General features: G+C 41.0%; 1 protein-coding gene across 3 annotated transcripts in view; it reads right to left on the reverse strand.

The window, feature by feature from the left end:
- Positions 1-15,071, reverse strand: part of LOC120545874 (seizure 6-like protein) — a 119,076-nt gene that overhangs the window by 46,488 nt on the left and 57,517 nt on the right. For all 3 annotated transcript variants that reach the window (XM_039780500.1, XM_039780499.1, XM_039780501.1), the window contains exons 3-5: positions 13,255-13,394; positions 7,406-7,601; positions 1,909-2,094 (exon numbers count right to left, since the gene is read on the reverse strand). In XM_039780500.1, the coding sequence (XP_039636434.1) occupies positions 1,909-2,094; positions 7,406-7,601; positions 13,255-13,394 (522 nt within the window). The remainder of the gene's footprint in view (positions 1-1,908; positions 2,095-7,405; positions 7,602-13,254; positions 13,395-15,071) is intronic.

Genomic DNA, 15,071 nt, shown 5'->3' on the forward strand with positions numbered 1-15,071 from the left:
TTTAAACGATGCTCAATTGGTTCTAAGGGGCCTAAAGTGTGCCAAGAAAACATTCCCCACACCATTACACCATCAACACCAGCAGCCTGCCCAGTGGTAACAAGGCATGACCGATCCATGTTCTCATTCTGTTTACGCCAAATTCTGACTCTACCATCTGAATGTCTCAACAGAAATCGAGACTCTTCAGACCAGGCAACATTTTTACAGTCTTCAACTGTCCAATTTTGGTGAGCTTGTGTAAATTGTAGCCTCATTTTCCTATTTTTAGTGGAGATGAGTGGTACCCGGGGGGGTCTTCTGCTGGTGTAGCCCATCCACCTCAAGGTTGTTCGTGTTGTGGCTTCATAAATGCTTTGCTGCATACATCGGTTGTAACGAGTGATTATTTGAGTCAAAGTTGATCTTCTATCAGCTTGAATCAGTCGGCCCATTCTCCTCTGACCTCTAGCATCAATAAGGCATTTTCGCCCCCCAGGACTTTAGCGTGCTGGATGTTTTTTGTTTTTCAGACCTTTCTTTGTAAACCCTAGAAATGGTTGTGGGTGAGAATCCCAGTAACTGAGCAGATTGGGAAATACTCAGACCAACAACCATGCCACGCTCCAAGTTGCTTAGATCACCTTTTGTTCCCATTCTGACATTCAGTTTGGAGTTCAGGAGATTGTGTAGACCTGGACCACACCCTTAAATGCATTGAAGCAGCTGCCATGTGATTGGTTGATTAGATAATTGCATTAACGAGAAATCTTACAGGTGTTCCTAATAATCCTTTAGGTGAATGTATATTATGTGACTTTTTTGCAACGAAAATGCGGGGATTATGAAATCATGCAAGCCCTGCATATTTTGCGCGGAAATCGGCACTGTATGCGGTGAAAGTGCGGCGTATTTGAAAAAATAGGGCCCGGATTTGGCCCGCGGGCCTTGAGTTTGACACGTGTGGTTTAAAGTCACAACGTCACCAGTCGTAAGCTGTGTAAAGAACTTTGTAACGTTGCTTTGAAAGGTGCTTTATGAATAAGGGTTCATTTGTACATGATATTAATTCAATTAAATCTCATTTATAGTATCAAATCACAAGAAGAGTTATCTCAACACACTTTACAGATAGAGCTGGTCTAGACCAGTGGTTCTCAAATGGGGGTACGTGTACCCCAAGGGGTACTTTGGAGGACTGCAGGGGGTACGTGAGCGCTTTTTTCAAAGTTTTTGCCGCTATTTGTCACTATTTTCGACCTGTTCTAGCCTCCCTTCCCTTTTCTCTACTGTCTTCTTTTATTCTCCAAGTTTGTTGAAGTTTTTGTCGCTTTTTTCCAAAAAACAATTCAAGGATTTTTGTCACTTTTGTTTGTCTTCCTTCTTTCTACTGTGTTTTTTTAAAAGTCTGTCGCTTTGTACGAAGTTTTTGTCACTGTTTTCTAAGTTTTTTATACTATTTTCCACCTATTCTTGCCTTTTCTTCCTTCTTTCTACCGACTTTTTAAATAAAAAAAAAAGTTTTTGTCGCCTTTTTTCATCAGCATTTAAATGTTTTTCAATTACATGGCTGTAAATTTAGCGTTGGTCAAGGGGGGGTACTTGGCTTAAAAACACAATTCAAATGGGGTACATTATTGAAAAAAAGTTTTGAGAACCACTGCTCTAGACCACACTCTATAATTTACAAAGACCCAATAATTCCCTTCACTGTAACTCGTAAAGACCACTTTTTTTGTCGCTGTATTCACCACATTGGCGGCCGATGTACAAGAACGCGCCTGGCCGCGTGGGGAGGGGGTCGGGGTGGATGGGTGAGCGGTAACATACATGACGCCCAAAACCCTCAGAACCAGTTTTAAAAAAATCATCGCAAAAAAATAACCCCCCCCCCCCTATTTTTGTAACCTATTTATCAGCAGCACTCACCCCTACAGCTGGGCGGCGTGCCGCTCCACACGGGCAGCGAGGCGTTGAGGCAGGTGAGCAGCGGCGCCCCCTGCAGGTGGTAACCCATGTGGCAGTGGAAGCGGGCGGTGCCCCCGGGCAGCAGGTCCAGCACCGACACCTCCCCGAAGTGAGGCCTCTTCGGCAGCGAACAGCTCAGCCTGAAGACTGCACACAGAGGGAGGGGGCCGGAGGTCAGTCAGTCAGACACATTCACCCAGTCAGTCACGTCACGGACACACACACACACACACACACACACACGGACACACACACACTATACTATCGGCCATAAGCATGCACTCACCCACACACACACACCACACACACACACGGACACACACACACTATACTATCGGCCATAAGCATGCACTCACCCCCACACACACGGACACACACACACACACACACTATACTGCCATACGCGCGCATACACACCCACACACACACACGGAGACACACACACACACACACACACTATACTATCGGCCATAAGCATGCACTCACCCCCACACACACACAGACACACACACACACACACACACACACACACACAGAGACACACACACTATACTATCGGCCATAAGCATGCACTCACCCCCACACACACAGAGACACACACACACACACACACACACCCACACACTATACTATCTCCCATATGCACGTACTCACCCACACGGAAACACACACACCCACACATGGATGGACACACACACACACACACACACACACACACACACACACTATACTATCTCCCATACGCACGTACTCACGCACACACAGAGACACACACACACACACACACACACACACACACACACACACACACACACAGACAGACAGACACACACTATACTACTCCCATAAGCACGCACGCACACATGCACGCACACACGCGCGCACACACAAACACACACACACACACACACACACACACACACACCCACGCCTCAGTATGCTTCAAACTAAGTGCTTGTCTGATGTTTCTGACAGCGTCTGAACTCGTCTTTCTGTGAAGAGGAGCTACAGTTTTAGTAATTTTCCAGAAAAGACAACCTGACAATCCCTCCCACTCACTGGCCTGATATGTTCACTAGAGGAGTGAAAGGAGTTGCGAATATCGCACCAAGAATCATTAGAACATTCACTCAGCTATTAAAACCAATGAGTGTATTTTAATTAAAAGAGGGGAAATGTTTTTAAAGTAAAAGATAATTATTTGTGTGTGTGACTTTTAGTTTTTCACACTTTGACCAATTACTAGCCTCACAAAGTTTAAACTTTAATCTTTGATTTTGATTGTTTGATTTTCTTTAAAAAAGACCATTTACAGCTCGTTTTATTTTGAAACTTGAAAATGTGATGATTAGCCTACATAGTGTTGATTTAAAGCATTGAAATTAACACTTCAGGCCGACATTTTTGTCTTTAATAAATTTGGAGGGTCACTTGAGAAATCATAACCCCCACAGGTTCTTCTTAATTGAATATATCATAATTAAATAAGCTTTGTAAGCTGCTCTATTTATGTTTTTTTAATTTTATTCCCTTGACAGTGTTTAATTTCATGCCTCGTCTTGAGCATTTCTCTCTCTTCCAGTCAGTAAAACTGGACCTGCTGATGATGGATGAGGATTTATGGCTCAGGTGGGTCTTAACACGCAGACGCTTCCTCCTTTTCAGTCTGTCATATCCACTATGGGCTGGCAAACACACACACACACACACACACACACACACAAACACAAAACACACACACACACACACACTATACTATCTCCCACACGCACACACTCACGCACCAGACACAGACACTATAGTGTCTCCCATATGCAAGCACGCACACATACACATGGACACATACAGACACACATATGCACTCTATACTATCTCCCATGCCCACGCACGCACCCACACACCCACACACACACACACACACACACACACACACACACACACACACACACACACACACACACACACACACACTATACTATTTCCCACACGCACACACAGACACTATAGTGTCTCCCATACGCAAGCACGCACACATATTCTCCACCTCCTAATGAGATGAGAGTCAATTAATCAGAGCTCTAATCAGCTAATTCACACGACAGATTCAATCAGCGTGTGAAGTGATTGGATGAGAAGAGTTTTGACGATGCAATTAGCATGTATCCAGAGTACCAACAGCCCCCAGGGCCCTGAGGGACAAATTATTACATTTGTATGTCGTGTTCAAATCAGGGGTTATTAAAGTCAACTTAAACGAATATAAGCAGTGACAAATATTCTTAGTAAACTGAAACTAAACTGCCAAGTTAAAAAAAACTAATAAAAATAAAATAATAATATTGTAAATCGTTCAGTTTCAGTTTTTTTTGTTACCTATCATATATAACTACTGAATAAGGCTGGGTTAAAAAAAGCGATTCTCAAATTAAAATCGATCTTTGTTCGAGTGCTCCGATATCGATTAATAAAATCCCCAAATCTATCTTTTAATACCTGTCTTTTCACCATGGATTTATGAGTAAAACGTACTTTGAACCAACTTTTTGGGGGTCTGTTCTATAAACATGAACCTGATGCATTATTAAAAACATCTGAGGGTTGATTCTTGCTTGTACATTTTACAGCAGAAGTTCTCTGAGAATCTCTTTTATCCATCCATCCATCCAGCCATCCATCCATCCAGCAATCTATGCATCCATTTATCCAGCCATCCATGCATCATCCATCCATCCATGCATCATCCATCCATCCAGCCATCCATGCATCATCAATCCATCCATGCATCCATCCATGCATCCATCCAGCCATCCATGCATCCATCCATCCATGCATCCATCCAGCCATCTATGCATCCATCCATGCATCCATCCAGCCATCCATCCATCCATGCATCCATCCATGAATCTTCGTCCGCTTACTCCGAGCTCCTCACGGATAACTGAGCTTCTCACCCGATCTCTGACCCTACAGTCACATTAGCTACAAAAGAGAGCAACATCCTTTCACTTGATGGGCGCTCCTGGGCGTGCCTATAGCCTACTCCTGGTTGCTTGGCAACAGTAAACCGAAATTCTCCGGTGCTACCTTCAAGCACGTCTTAAAGTTACTTCAGAGGTATTTTTAAGTCACAAGAACGATGTTTTTTGGATTTAAAAGTATTTCTCGATAAAAGCAACAAAATATATGAGATAAAATGCCAAACATATCAGATATGTACAGAAATAACGATGTCCTGAAGCGTTTTCTGCCATCTTGAATTATTTTCTTCGACTCGAGCCACTGACCTATGTCACGCTGCCTTCACTCCGATTGGCTGTCGCTTTGTCACATCGCTCCGCATTTGCATAAAATAGACTTCTTGTCGCTTCGTCGCTTGTCGCTGGCAAGCGGCCACTCCCGTTGAAAATGAATGGTAGCCTGTCGCTTTGTCTCTTGTAGCTAGTGTGACTGTGGGGTAAGGGAGATGCCAGCCACCCTCCTGAGGAAACCCATTTCGGCCGCTTGTACCCTGGATCTCGTTCTTTCGGTCGTGACCCAGCCTTCATGACCATAGGTGAGGGTAGGAACGAAAAGTGACCGGTAGATCGAGAGCTTTGCCTTCTGGCTCAGCTCTCTTTTCGTCACAACAGTGCAATAAATTGAATGTAATATCGCACCTGCGGCGCAGATTCTCCGACCAATCTCCCGCTCCGTTGTCCCCTCACTCGCGAACAAGACCCCCAAGGTATTTTTATACGAAAGATAAATTGGTACTGTAACTGAAATTTCCCTAACCTACAGTAACTGATATCAAATTGGAAATTTAATGGAATCGGGACCTCGTCAATCGGAATTGAATCGATTCGGGAAATCATTGGTGATACCCAGCCGCCGGATGTCCCTCATTTAGGCCGGACTAAACTAACTCAAACTAAACTAAAACTAGCAAACACACTCTGAAAACTAACTCAAACTAAACTAAACTAGTAAACACACTCTGAAAAATAACTCAAACTAAACTAAAACTAGCAAACACACTCTGAAAACTAACTCAAACTAAACTAAACTAGTAAACACACTCTGAAAACTAACTCAAACTAAACTAAAACTAGCAAACACACTCTGAAAACTAACTCAAACTAAACTAAACTAGTAAACACACTCTGAAAACTAACTCAAACTAAACTAAAACTAGTAAACACACTGAAAACTAACTCAAACTAAACTAAACTAGCAAACACACTCTGAAAACTAACTCAAACTAAACTAAACTAGTAAACACACTCTGAAAACTAACTCATACTTAACTAAACTAGCAAACACACTGAAAACTAACTCAAACTAAACTAAAACTAGCAAACACACTCTGAAAACTAACTCAAACTAAACTAAACTAGTAAACACACTCTGAAAACTAACTCAAACTAAACTAAACTAGTAAACACACTCTGAAAACTAACTCAAACTAAACTAAAACTAGTAAACACACTCTGAAAACTAACTCAAACTAAACTAAACTAGTAAACACACTCTGAAAACTAACTCAAACTAAAACTAGTAAACACACTCTGAAAACTAACTCAAACTAAACTAAACTAGTAAACACACTGAAAACTAACTCAAACTAAACTAAACTAGTAAACACACTCTGAAAACTAACTCAAACTAAACTAAAACTAGCAAACACTCTGAAAACTAACTCAAACTAAACTAGTAAACACACTCTGAAAGCTAACTCAAACTAAACTAAAACTAGCAAACACACTGAAAACTAACTCAAACTAAACTAAACTAGTAAACACACTGAAAACTAACTCAAACTAAACTAAAACTAGCAAACACACTCTGAAAACTAACTCAAACTAAACTAAACTAGTAAACACACTCTGAAAACTAACTCATACTTAACTAAACTAGCAAACACACTGAAAACTAACAAACTAAACTAAAACTAGCAAACACACTCTGAAAACTAACTCAAACTAAACTAAACTAGTAAACACACTCTGAAAACTAACTCATACTTAACTAAACTAGCAAACACACTGAAAACTAACTCAAACTAAACTAAAACTAGCAAACACACTCTGAAAACTAACTCAAACTAAACTAAACTAGTAAACACACTCTGAAAACTAACTAAAACTAAACTAAACTAGTAAACACACTGAAAACTAACTCAAACTTAACTAAACTAGCAAACACAATCTGAAAACTAACTCAAACTAAACTAAACTAGCAAACACACTCTGAAAACTAACTCAAACTAAACTAAACTAGTAAACACACTGAAAACTAACTCAAACTAAACTAAAACTAGCAAACACACTGAAAACTAACTCAAACTAAACTAAAACTAGCAAAAACACTGAAAACTGACTAAAATGAAATCCAAAAGTGAAAAGTAAACTAAAATAAAAACTGATTGTTTAATAACCTTGGTTTAAATAGAGGACTCTTTGTGTTAGTGGACACTCACTCTGATAGTGCAGCTGGAAGATGCCCATGCTCGGCTCCGCTGCAGAGCGGTAGTAGACAGACAGGGTGTTGGTGGGACTGCGGATCACCTGGCCTTCCACCAGCAGCGTGTGATTGGCCAGGACCAGCACGGCGCCTCGTTCATCTGCACCCCTGATGGACAGCTGCTCGCCCTCCGACAGGTTCACACTCTTCACCTGAACACACAGGAAGACACTAAACCAGGGGTCTTCAACTTCTTTTAGGCCAAAGACCCCTAAGCTGAAAGAGTAGAGACCCCCTACTGCATATACTGTATACAATTGAGTTGCATATTAAAATTTAACAGAATGGATGGAAAGAAATGGATATTATTTATGCATCATGTTTTAATGTTAAAGGTCCCATGGCATGAAAATTTCACTTTGTGAGGTTTTTTAACATTAATATGCGTTCCCCCAGCCTGCCTATGGTCATGCCAGTGGCTAGAAATGGTGATAGGTGTAAACCGAGCCCTGGGTATCCTGCTCTGCCTTTGAGAAAATGAAAGCTCAGATGGGCCAATCAGGAATCTTCTCCTTATGAGGTCATAAGGAGCAAGGTTACCTCCCCTTTCTCTGCTTTGCCCGCCCAGAGAATTTGGCCCACCCATGAGAGAGAGAGAGAGAGAGACATCATGTCTTTCAAACTAGCAAAGTGGCAGTTGGTCAAGACCACACCCCCACCCTCCACCTTGCCCCCCCCTCTCTCCTCCTCAATAGCTAAAGACACAGAAATGGCACATCCTAAGGAAAGCTCATTGTGGGACTGGCTCTAGTGGCTGGAATTCTGCACCAAGGCTGAATTTCGGGAAAGAGACTTCAGATACAGTATTAGGGGACCACTAAGGTCTATATAAAAGAGACTTCAGATACAGTATTAGGGGACCACTAAGGTCTATATAAAAGAGACTTCAGATACAGTATTAGGGGACCACTAAGGTCTATATAAAAGAGACTTCAGATACAGTATTAGGAGACCACTAAGGTCTATATAAAAGAGACTTCAGATACAGTATTAGGGGACCACTAAGGTCTATATAAAAGAGACTACAGATACAGTATTAGGGGACCACTAAGGTCTATATAAAAGAGACGTCAGATACAGTATTAGGGGACCACTAAAGTCTATATAAAAGAGACGTCAGATACAGTATTAGGGGACCACTAAGGTCTATATAAAAGAGACTTCAGATACAGTATTAGGGGACCACTAAGGTCTATATAAAAGAGACGTCAGATACAGTATTAGGGGACCACTAAGGTCTATATAAAAGAGACGTCAGATACAGTATTAGGGGACCACTAAGGTCTATATAAAAGAGACGTCAGATACAGTATTAGGGGACCACTAAGGTCTATATAAAAGGACGTCCGATACAGTATTAGGGGACCACTAAGGTCTATATAAAAGAGACTTCAGATACAGTATTAGGGGACCACTAAGGTCTATATAAAAGAGACTTCAGATACAGTATTAGGGGACCACTAAGGTCTATATAAAAGAGACTTCAGATACAGTATTAGGGGACCACTAAGGTCTATATAAAAGAGACGTCAGATACAGTATTAGGGGACCACTAAGGTCTATATAAAAGAGACGTCAGATACAGTATTAGGGGACCACAAAGGTCTATATAAAAGAGACTTCAGATACAGTATTAGGGGACCACTAAGGTCTATATAAAAGAGACTTCAGATACAGTATTAGGGGACCACTAAGGTCTATATAAAAGAGACTTCAGATACAGTATTAGGGGACCACTAAGGTCTATATAAAAGAGACGTCAGATACAGTATTAGGGGACCACTAAGGTCTATATAAAAGAGACTTCAGATACAGTATTAGGGGACCACTAAGGTCTATATAAAAGAGACGTCAGATACAGTATTAGGGGACCACTAAGGTCTATATAAAAGAGACGTCAGATACAGTATTAGGGGACCACTAAGGTCTTTATAAAGAGACGTCAGATACATAGTAAGGGACCACTAAGGTCTATATAAAAGAGACGTCAGATACAGTATTAGGGGACCACTAAGGTCTATATAAAAGAGACGTCAGATACAGTATTAGGGGACCACTAAGGTCTATATAAAAGAGACGTCAGATACAGTATTAGGGGACCACTAAGGTCTATATAAAAGAGACGTCAGATACAGTATTAGGGGACCACTAAGGTCTATATAAAAGAGACTTCAGATACAGTATTAGGGGACCACTAAGGTCTATATAAAAGAGACTTCAGATACAGTATTAGGGGACCACTAAGGTCTATATAAAAGAGACGTCAGATACAGTATTAGGGGACCACTAAGGTCTATATAAAAGAGACTTCAGATACAGTATTAGGAGACCACTAAGGTCTATATAAAAGCATCCAAAGAGCACCATGTCATGGGACCTTTAAACATACATCTGGAAGGCACGGAGACTCCTTAAAGGGTAACTACCATTTTTTCCACCTTGACCCTATTTTGCTATGTTTTTGTGTCTAGGTGACGCGTTATTATAGCCTAGAAAGGATCCCTTCAGAGATAGACCCTTTAAAACCTCTTTGAGACCTTTTCTGTTTAACCAGAAACAGCTCTGAAGTCGCTAGCGATAATCCCACCAGACTCCATTTTAAAAAAACAATACTTTTAGCGTGTATAGAGCCAACGTATCTTCACATGTAAATCGGTAAATTATGTGTTTATTTCAACCAAAACTAGAGGTGTGATGGTTGGAAAAGTGGAAAGACGACCTAAGATTATAAATATCTTGGTTTGTGGATTGATGAAAAGCTAACCTTCAAGGTTCATATTGAAAAATTAGTGAGAAAACTGAAAGTGAAGCTTGGTTTTTATTTTAGGAATAAATCCTGTTTTACTACCCAAGCTAGGAAGAAATTGATCAGTGCCACTTTCCTACCAGTCTTAGACTATGGGGATGTTATTTACATGCATGCTGCCTCTACCACGCTGCACACACTTGACACAGTCTACCATGGTGCATTACGTTTCATTACTAATGCCAAGTCACGCACTCATCACTGTCGTCTTTATGAGGAAACTGGTTTTAGCTCTTTAGGTCTGCGTAGATGGTTCCACTGGCACTTTTTTATTTTTAAAGCAATTAATGGTACTTTACCAAGTTATCTTACTAGTTTGTTGACCAGGAATCATCACCTTTACAATCTCCGCTCCGCTAACATTTTGGCTCTAAATATCCCACGTGTAACAACAGAATTTGGCAAGACTGCTTTTAGTTATGCTGCTCCTTGGTGTTGGAATTTACTCCAAAATGTTATGAAGCTTTCTGTTCTCATCCCACTTAAACATTTTAAACAATTACTTAAACAATCGAAATTTGAACAATGCACATGTTTTCAATAAGCCTTTTTATGTTATTTTAAATTGTTTTACATGTACTGTAAATCAGTTTTGTTTGCTGTGTCTGTTTTTGTGATTCTGTGTAACTTGTGTACTGTTGCTCCAGGGCTCTCTTGTAAAAGAGATTTGACTATCTCAATGGGACATCACCTGGTAAAATAAAGGATAAATAAAAAAAAAAAAAAAGGGCTTTTCACAGATTTATTTTGTTTTTGTCGACTTTGAATAAAGTGTGTAACGAATTGCTTCACGGCACTGCACACATATACGCCCCCATCCAGGAACCGGCTAACAAGGTAGAGATGGAGTTTTTCACACTATCGTCATGGCTGAGCTGGCTAAACAGAAGCAGAAAGCTCGGAAAGCATCGTCGGAGGAACAGAGGAAGAGGAAACGGCAGAATGACCGAGACAGGAGTCAGACACAAGTAAAGATAGGAGCTGTAGTGGGGGGGCTCTATAGAGAAACCTGTAGGGGGGGCTCTATAGAGAAACCTGTGGGGGGCTCTATAGAGAAACCTGTAGGGGAAGCTCTATAGAGAAACCCTGGGGGAGCTCTATAGAAACCTGTGGGGGGGCTCTATAGAGAAACCTGTAGGGGGGCTCTATAGAGAAACCTGTAGGGGAGCTCTATAGAGAAACCTGTAGGGGGGGCTCTATAGAGAAACCTGTAGGGGGATCTATAGAGAAACCTGTAGGGGGGCTCTATAGAGAAACCTGTAGGGGGAGCTCTATAGAGAAACCTGTAGGGGGGGCTCTATAGAGAAACCTGTAGGGGGGGCTCTATAGAGAAACCTGTAGGGGGGCTCTATAGAGAAACCTGTAGGGGGGGCTCTATAGAGAAACCTGTAGGGGGGCTCCATAGAGAAACCTGTAGGGGAGGGGTGGGAATCCCCAGAGGCCTCACGATACGATATCATCACGATACTTATGTCACGATACAATATTATTACGATTTTAAACATATTGCAATATTCTGCGATATATTGCAATTTATTACCTTTTTTCCAACTTCAAATTTTTCCCAGTTTCAAATGATGTCCCCAAAGGAAAATTTTGTCAACATCGGTTTTATCTAAAAAGATACATTTCTCTGTTTGTTCATCTCACTTCAATGTTATTGCTGCAAAATGGGATTGTCAAGCAGACAGACTGACCAACACGTATATCATAAAAGATCGATACTTGGCGTCTGTGTATCGATACAGTATTGCCACGAAAAATATCACGATACTATGCTGTATCGATTTTTTCCCCCACCCCTACTGTAGGGGGGGCTCTATAGAGAAACCTGCCAGCAAAAAGCGAGAAAACCACAAAGAAATGGCCAAAACTGCCTAGCGCCCCTTTAAATCGTGCCAGTGTTAAGCTTTGAAAAACATCTGATGGTAAAGCTTTCCATATCCCTGAACCTGTGTGATTTAAACCAAACTGAAGTTGAGATGTGAGATGAGGAGGCCTGAGTTTGTAGTTATTTCGAGTGGCATGATTATGAAGTTGGTAACAGTAAAAACAGTAATTTCTTGTCTGAATACTCTTTGTTGCTTTAAGCTTGTAGAAAGGCCTCTTTACAAATGGATGTTATTCAGTTTTTGTACATTGAGAACAAAACGCTGCACAATGGCTCAACCAGACTGACAACTGAAAGGGCAGAAAGACACAAAGACAAAACTAGTTCACATGTAAATAAAAGAACTTTTTTTTTTTTTTTATCTCTTTTAAAATAATTATTATAGAAGGAAAGAAGAGAAACATCAGTATTAACAGACAGCAGTGCAGGCAGCTGCCAGGAGGAGGCAGAGTTCAACCTGAGATCAGACATAAACACACCTTACTGCAACATGATGTCCAGCATGATAACCAGTGACTCAGCTAGCAGAGAGGGATGTGTGTATGTATGTATGTATGTGTGTATGTGTGTATGTGTGTGTATATGTGTGTGTATATGTGTGTGTGTGTATATGTTTATGTATGTATGTGTGTATGTGTATGTGTGTGTGTGTATGTATGTATATATGTATGTATGTATGTATGTATGTATGTATGTATGTGTGTGTGTGTATGTGTGTGTGTATGTATGTATGTGTGTATGTGTGTGTGTGTGTGTGTGTGTGTGTGTGTTGTGTGTGTGTGTGTGTGTGTTTGTGTGTGTGTGTGTGTGAGTGATGAAGACCTGCTGTATGCCAATGGCCCATGATTTTGCATACGTATGTATTTAACTGCATCTATAAAATTTATGTCCCTGCAAATTATTCTTTTCAAGTAGACTTAAATAAATTGCTAAAATGTGTGTGATTAGTGCGGTGTGTGATGTGTGTGTGTGTGTGTGTGTGTGTGTGTGTGTGTGTGTGTGTGTGTGTGTGTGTGTGTGTGTGTGTGTGTGTGTGTGTGTGTGTGTGTGTGTATGGCTCATGAGAACAGCCTGGTGTTTGTGTTGCATCGTGTTGCAGAAGTTGTACCTGCATCTCCACTCCGTAGCCGGTGTACACGGTCACAGTGTAGGTGCAGTGGAAGAAGGAGCCGTCGGGCAGAGGGGGGTCATCAGACGAGTCGATGTATCCCTCCGGGTCGGAGAAATTCACCATGCAGCTCGACAGACCTGCAGGACAGAGCAGAGCAGTTCATTTGGCACAGCTTTTTGTTATTTTATTGTTATTTTATTGTTGTTTTTCATTGTTTCTTCTAAGCCCTGACTTGTAATCCCTTTCATGCGAGCCCGACTGGAAGCCCATTGGAAATCCCTGCTGTGTATAATTAATGACGGAAATTACAGGGATCAAAGCGGCTACACAGCAGACGCAGAGAGGCTTTTAACGGTGACTCCGAATAAGTAATCACATTCTCCGACCCTCTTAAGATTGTAAACACTATTTTTTTGGGCCATTTTTAGGCCTTTATTGACAGGACAGCTGAAGCAAAAGGGGAGAGAGAGAGGGGGGGAATGACATGCAGCAGGTCGAAGAATTCGTAGGCGTCGTAGACGTAGACCTCTTCTTCTCGCTCGATTTCTTCGATTTATTGCAGACAATCGCAAAAAAAAATAAAAATAAATCACTAAAACCCATGCAATCGACATGCACACACTTGCAGACGGCATCTTGGAAAGTTTGTGATCAACATTTGTCGCCTCTTGTGAGGTAGCAGCCAGCTAGCGACGATGCTTGATGACGTAACCGTGTCTTAATTGGCGTCTCATTTCAAAGGGGTATGTTTTCACCCCTACCCCTTACCTCTTGTTTTGAGAAACAAGGGCTAGGGGTAAGACAAAGGGGTAGGGGTAAGGAGAAGGGGTAAGATGAGAAATGAGATTCAGCCTAAACCTTTTATATATATATATATATATATATATATATATATATATATATATATATACAGTGCCCTCCACAATTATTGGCACCCCTGTTTAAGATGGGGTCATGGACTTCTAAAAATTCTCCTTTTTTTTAAACAACATAGAACTCAAATGCAAAAAAAGAGAAAAATCCAACCTTTTATTTAAGTATATTACTTTGGTGGTAAAAAAAAAAAATCGCATTTAGAAAAAAAAAACTTGAAATCATGTGTCCCACAATTATTGGCACCCCTAACAATTCCGCTGAAAAATGTAATAGATTTTTTTTAAAATATATTTTTCTGTAGTTGCTAAAGTTGGTCAGGGTATCTAGGAACTTTTAAATAGTAATTCATGACTTCCTGTTTCCCTGGGGTATAAATATGACGTGACACAGAGTCCTAATTCTCTTACCCATTTGTCAACATGGCAAAGACAAGAGAACACACAATTCAAGTAAGGCAGATGTGTGTCGACCTTCATAAGTCAGGCAATGGCTACAAGAAAATAGCCACTCGCCTTAACTTGCCCGTATCTACAGTCAGAGGAATCATTAAGAAGTTTAAAACAACTGGAACAGTGACAAACAAGGCTGGAAGAGGTCCCAAGTTTATCTTGCCACAACGCACAGTGAGGAGGATGGTAAGAGAAGTAAAAAAAAGTCCTAAGCCCACTGTCACAGAATTGCATCAAAGAGTGGCATCTTGGGGTCACGAAGTCTCAAAAAAACCCATCAGACGCTCTCTACATGCCAACAAGCTGTTTGGGAGGCATGCAAGGAAAAAGCCTTTTCTCACTAACACTCACAAACGTAAACGTCTGGAGTTTGCTAAGCGGCACTGGGACTTCAACTGGGATTGTGTGCTTTGGTCAGATGAGACTAAGATTGAGCTTTTTGGCAACAAACACTCTCACACTGGGTCTGGCGTAAAACAAAAGATGAGT

This window comes from Perca fluviatilis, chromosome 17 (genome assembly GCF_010015445.1).
Source record: "Perca fluviatilis chromosome 17, GENO_Pfluv_1.0, whole genome shotgun sequence".
NCBI lineage: Eukaryota > Metazoa > Chordata > Actinopteri > Perciformes > Percidae > Perca > Perca fluviatilis.